The sequence below is a fragment of the Nicotiana sylvestris genome, chromosome 8, assembly GCF_000393655.2.
Source record: "Nicotiana sylvestris chromosome 8, ASM39365v2, whole genome shotgun sequence".
Classification (NCBI taxonomy): Eukaryota; Viridiplantae; Streptophyta; class Magnoliopsida; order Solanales; family Solanaceae; genus Nicotiana; species Nicotiana sylvestris.
This window is the reverse complement of record NC_091064.1, coordinates 150,909,253-150,914,532: the sequence shown is the minus strand read 5'-3', so window position 1 is coordinate 150,914,532 and position 5,280 is coordinate 150,909,253. Positions and strand designations below refer to the sequence as shown.

Sequence of the window (5,280 nt, the reverse complement as noted above, 5' to 3'; positions counted from 1 at the left end):
AGCAACAAATGGCCAAGGTGCTGACATGAGATGTAGTTCCATGGGAGGTGCATGAATCAAATCACCGTGCACCTGACACTTCCAGACAAAGCTGAAACAGTCCTTTTCCATGATTATCCAGTAATAGCCTGCTCGAAGGATTTTCTTTGCTAAAACATACCCGTTCATGGGGTCCGCATACTTCCGCATGTACCTTATTCATGATTCTTCCAGCCTCTTCTGCGCCGACACATCTTAACAAGTTGAGGTCCGGAGTTCTCTTGTACAAAACATCACCACTCAAAAAGAAACCACTTGTGTGCCGCCTAATGGTTCTCTTCTGGTCTCCACTGGCTTGCTCGGGGTATTCTTTTGTTTTCAAAAACCTTTTGATGTCATGGTACTATGGTTGGGTATTTGGTGCTATTTCAACCGTATTACAATAACCATGCCTTTCCCGGATTTGGATTTCCAAGGGATCAATGTGGGCATTGCCTGGGTATGGCAGCATTGAGGCCAAAGTGGCAAGTGCATCAGCTAGTTCATTATGGCAGCAAGGAATGTACCTGAACTCTATTGACTTGAATTGCTTACCAAGTTCTTCCACATGTTGCCTATAAGGAATAAGCTTAACGTCTCGGGTTTCCCATTCTCCTTGAGCTTGTCGGATAATCAAATCTGAGTCTCCCATGATTAACAGTTCTTCTACATCTTGGTCAATTGCCATGTTCATACCCATAATGCAAGCTTCATACTCGACAGTGTTGTTTGTGCAGAAAAACCGAAGCTTGGCTGTGGCCGGGTAATGCTGACCGGTGGGCGAGATCAAGATTGCCCCAATTTCAACACCTTTTACGTTTAACGCTCCATCGAAGAACATTTTCCAAGCATTGACATCTTCGGATATTGTCTCAACTGATTTTACCTCTTCATCCGGGAAGTAAGTATTCAAAGGTTGGTATTCATCATCGATCGGATTTTCAGATAAATGATCTGCTAACGCCTGGGCTTTCATTGTCGTGTGTGTGACATATACTATGTCGAATTCCGTAAGCAGGATCTGCCATTTTGCTAGCCTCCCAGTGGGCATTGGCTTCTGGAATATGTATTTTAAAGGATCCAACCTGGTTATGAGGTAAGTGGTGTAAGCTTGCAAATAATGCCTCAACTTCTGAGCGACCCAAGTCAAAGCACAACAAGTTCTTTCCAACAAAGTGTACTTGGCTTCATAATTGGTGAATTTCTTGCTCAGACAGTAAATGGCCTGCTCTCTCTTTCCGGTCACATCGTGTTGCCCGAGGACACAGCCGAAGAAATTTTCCAAAACCGTCAGGTACAAGAACAAAGGCCTCCCTGGCTCAGGCGGGACCAAGACTGGCAGATTTGACAGATATTCCTTGATTTTATCAAAAGCTTCTTGACATTCATCTGTCCACTTGACTGCCGCGTCTTTCTTCAGCAATTTGAATATGGGTTCACATGTGGATGTCAACTGGGCAATGAACCGGCTGATGTAGTTCAATCTACCTAACAAACTCATAACATCCTTCTTGGTTTTTGGAGGAGGCAAATCTCGAATAGACTTTATCTTTGTTGGGTCTAACTCGATGCCCCTCCGGCTGACGATGAATCCCAAGAGTTTGCCGGATGGTACCCCAAATGCACATTTGGCTGGGTTCAGCTTTAAATCATATTTGCGCAGCCGCTCAAAGAACTTTTTAAAGTCCCAAATGTGGTCGTCCTGGGTTTTGGATTCGATGATTACATCGTCCACATACACCTATATCTCTTGGTACATCATATCGTGAGAAATGGTAGTCATGGCCCTAATATAGGTTGCCTTAGCATTCTTTAGACCAAATGGCATGACTCTGTAACAATATGTACCCCAAGGTGTGGTAAAAGTTGTCTTCTCCGCATATTCTTCATCCATCAACACCTGGTGATATCCTGCGTAACAATCTACGAAAGATTGTATCTCATGCTTGGCGCAGTTATCAACAAAGATGTGGATGTTCGGCAAAAGGGAATTTATCTTTGGGGCTTGCTTTGTTTAAATCTCTATAATCCACACACACCCGGGTCTTCTCGTCTTTCTTTGGCACCGGGACAACATTAGCTAGCCATGTGGTGTACCGGACCACTCGGATCACCCCCGCTTTCAACTGCTTCGTGACCTCTTCTTTGATCTTATCACTGATATCAGTTTTAAACTTTCTTTGCTTTTGCTGGACTGGGGGACAGTCTAGGTAAGTAGGCAACTTATGAACCACCAAATCAACACTCAGTCCTGGTATGTCGTCATATGACCAAGCAAACACATCTTTGAACTCAAACAGGAGTTGGATTAAGGCATCTCAGGTTTTTTCGTCTGTGTGAATGCTTATCTTGGTTTCCCTGATTTCTTCAGAACTACCCAAATTAACCGGTTCAGTATCATTTAAGTTCGGCTTAGGTTTATTCTCAAATTGTTCCAATTCTCGAATTATTTCCCTAAAAGCCTCTTCTTCATTGTATTCCGGTTCTTGGTTCATCATTTCACAGTTAAATAGCGTGTTTGGATCTGGGCATGAAGTCCGCAAGCATGTCATGTTATTTAAAGCCGCATTATTAGAACTGAAAGAAGAAATAAAAGAGAAAAAATAACAAAATCAGAAAGAATAGAGAAAGATGAACGATGAAATATTGATTTCATTTCTTGGATTTTGAAGATAACAGGCTTTACATTGAAAAATTAAAAGACAAGAAACTAAAGAAAAAATCTGAGTTACACCCCAAAAATAACTCATGATGCAGAAAAAGTGGCAGGACAGGTCTACCGGGACTCCCGCCTGATTGGGAATGGCGTAGCCTTCCAATTCTGCAGCCTGGCATTAGGTCCCATATACAACACCTTAGCGTGCTCGAGCCCTCCCCAGGTTGGACCATGTGGGTTTCATATAGTATCTTCCTCATTGTCCCACAGATCTCTTCAATCCCTTTGGATGTGAAGGCTTCATCTTCTTCTTCCTCATGGTATTTCGGCTTGACAAATATTCTGTACAGATGCGGCACCGACTAAGGCAAGACCCAACCATCATTCTTTCTATCATTTGCCCATCTTATATCAGCTGGGGTGGGTCAGAAACCTACCCCGAAGAACTTTTCACTAGCAGGCAGGGTGATGGGTTCAGCTATTCCTTGCAATGATTTCCCGAGCCTCTTCCCCGGTTAGAAATCATGTCTGATCATTTCTTTGGCCACCATGATTAATGCATTAGAAAGAAAGGGTTGGGGGCAAGGGTTTCCCTCTTCGTACTGGTCTGCGACCACAATTTCAAAGGCCTGATAAACTATGTGCTCACTCCCCTCTCTTGCTTCAAGACATGGGACTGATGGATCCCGATAAATTGATTGCTTGTCTTCCCCGTGGACCACAATCTCTTGATCTTCACGCTCAAACTTTACCATTTGGTGAAGGGTAGAAGGTACAGCCCTCGCTGCATGAATCCATGGCCTCCCCAAAAGAAAGTTGTAGGATGTGTCCATGTCCAGAACCTGGAAGGTTACATCAAAGTCTACTGGGCCGATGGTCAGAATCAGATCGATCTCTCAAATTGTGTCCCTTTTTATACCATCGAAGGCCCGTACATAGACATTGTTGGGTCGAATTCTTTCGGTCCCAATTTCCATGCGTTGTAGAGTTGAGAGTAGGCAAATGTCTACCCCAGAGCCTCCGTCAAACATAACCCTTTTCACGTAATACCCTTCGCATTTGACTGTCAGGTGCAGAACTTTGTTATGTGTGGCACCTTTTGGGGGCAAATCATTTTTGCTGAAGGAAATCTGGTTAATTGCGAAAAACCTTTCTGCCATCCTCTCCAACTGCTCTAATGAAGTCTCAACAGGCACATATGCTTCGTTAAGGGTCTTGATCAGTACCTTCTGGTGTTCGGCGGAGTTCATCAACAAAGCCAACAAGGAGACTTGTTCGAGAAATTTTCAAAGCTGGTCGATCACCTCATAATCCGCCATTTTCATCTTTTGAAAGAAGGTCTCCGCTTCTTCGGCACTCACGGGCTTCTTGGATGGGAAGCGCTTTCTAGTGGCATTTTTCACCTCTTCCAAATTAGAATATTTTTCAATGGGATTATTTTCTTGAACTTCTCCTGAGATTTCTTTGCCCTTATAGGTCACCACCATTTTGTTGTAGTTCCAAGGCATAGCGGTAGGATCTGTCATGGGATTTTGTGGTGCGCATCCAATAACCACGGGCTCATTCAGCCTTGGTGGATTAATTGTCCCCCGCATCACATAAGCCCCCTTGGCCACATACATCTGGGTTGTCTTGTTCAACTCGAATCTCCTAGGGGGACTCAAAGTCATCTGCTTTTCTTTGCAGCCTCACGGGACATAGAGAACAACATCTTTGAGAGGCGTTGCCCCAGTTTCGACTTCAACTTTCTTCTCTAACTTTGGAGGAGTAGTTTTGTTCTTTTCCTCCCCTTTGTCTTGCTTCGTGGCAGCTTTTTGTTTCTTTTCTACATCAGCAATGGCAATGATGGCCTTCAATGCTGGGTAAAATTCCTTATCCTCACAAATCATTCCGATTACTGGCCCGTTGTTGTGGGCCGGCAGTGGGTTGTTAGTCACATTGGGAATATCTTCATCCTTTAGCACTATCTTCCTCTATTCTATCAAATCTTCCACAACTCTTTTCAAAGTCCAACAATTTTTTGTATCATGCCCCTCAGCCCCTGAGTGATAAGCGCATCGGGTGCCATATTGGTAAGAAAGTGATTCTGGGTTTTGCCTATTTGGGGGTACGGGCTGCAACAAACCCATTTGGACCAATTTTGGGAATAGGCTAGAATAAGACTCGCCAATTGGAGTGAAGTTTGATTTCTTTGGCGGCTCCCGGGCACGAAAGTTGTTTTGTGGAGGTCGGGGATTGTAGTGGGCTTGGTAAGGAGGCTGGTTTCTGGGAAATAGAGCTTGGTTTCGGTTGGCTTGTTGTTGTGGTCAGACATAAGGTTGAACATTCATGACCGGGTATGGTTGAGGAGCATAAGTCATGTCTTAGTGGGAGTAATAGTGCTATGGGGGTTTTTCTGAGAAAAGGGATCTGGGAGTACGGTGTTTTCTTGCACCTGACGCTGCCATGGATGTTTCTTCCTTCTTCTTGCCCTTTGATACTCCTCCAGACCCACCCTAAATGGCTTGGGAGGTGTCTCTAATAGCAGATTAGCTTAGAACTCGACCTGTTTTCAATCTGTTTTCAACCATTTCGCCAATCTTGATGGCTTCAGCGAACGGTTTGCC

At 44.2% G+C, this 5,280-nt stretch overlaps 1 protein-coding gene across 1 annotated transcript; it reads right to left on the bottom strand.

Annotated features, from left to right (window-relative positions):
• Window positions 1-382: 382 nt before the first annotated feature.
• Window positions 383-994, bottom strand: LOC138875845 (uncharacterized). The gene has a single exon (XM_070154719.1). It carries the CDS (start codon window positions 992-994, stop codon window positions 383-385), a length of 612 nt encoding a protein of 203 aa, XP_070010820.1.
• Window positions 995-5,280: the final 4,286 nt, after the last annotated feature.

What these genes read in the sequence shown, in the direction of transcription:
- LOC138875845 (XM_070154719.1), bottom strand. Translation starts at nt 994, where the DNA reads ATGAAAGCCCAGGCGTTAGCAGATCATTTATCTGAAAATCCGATCGAT.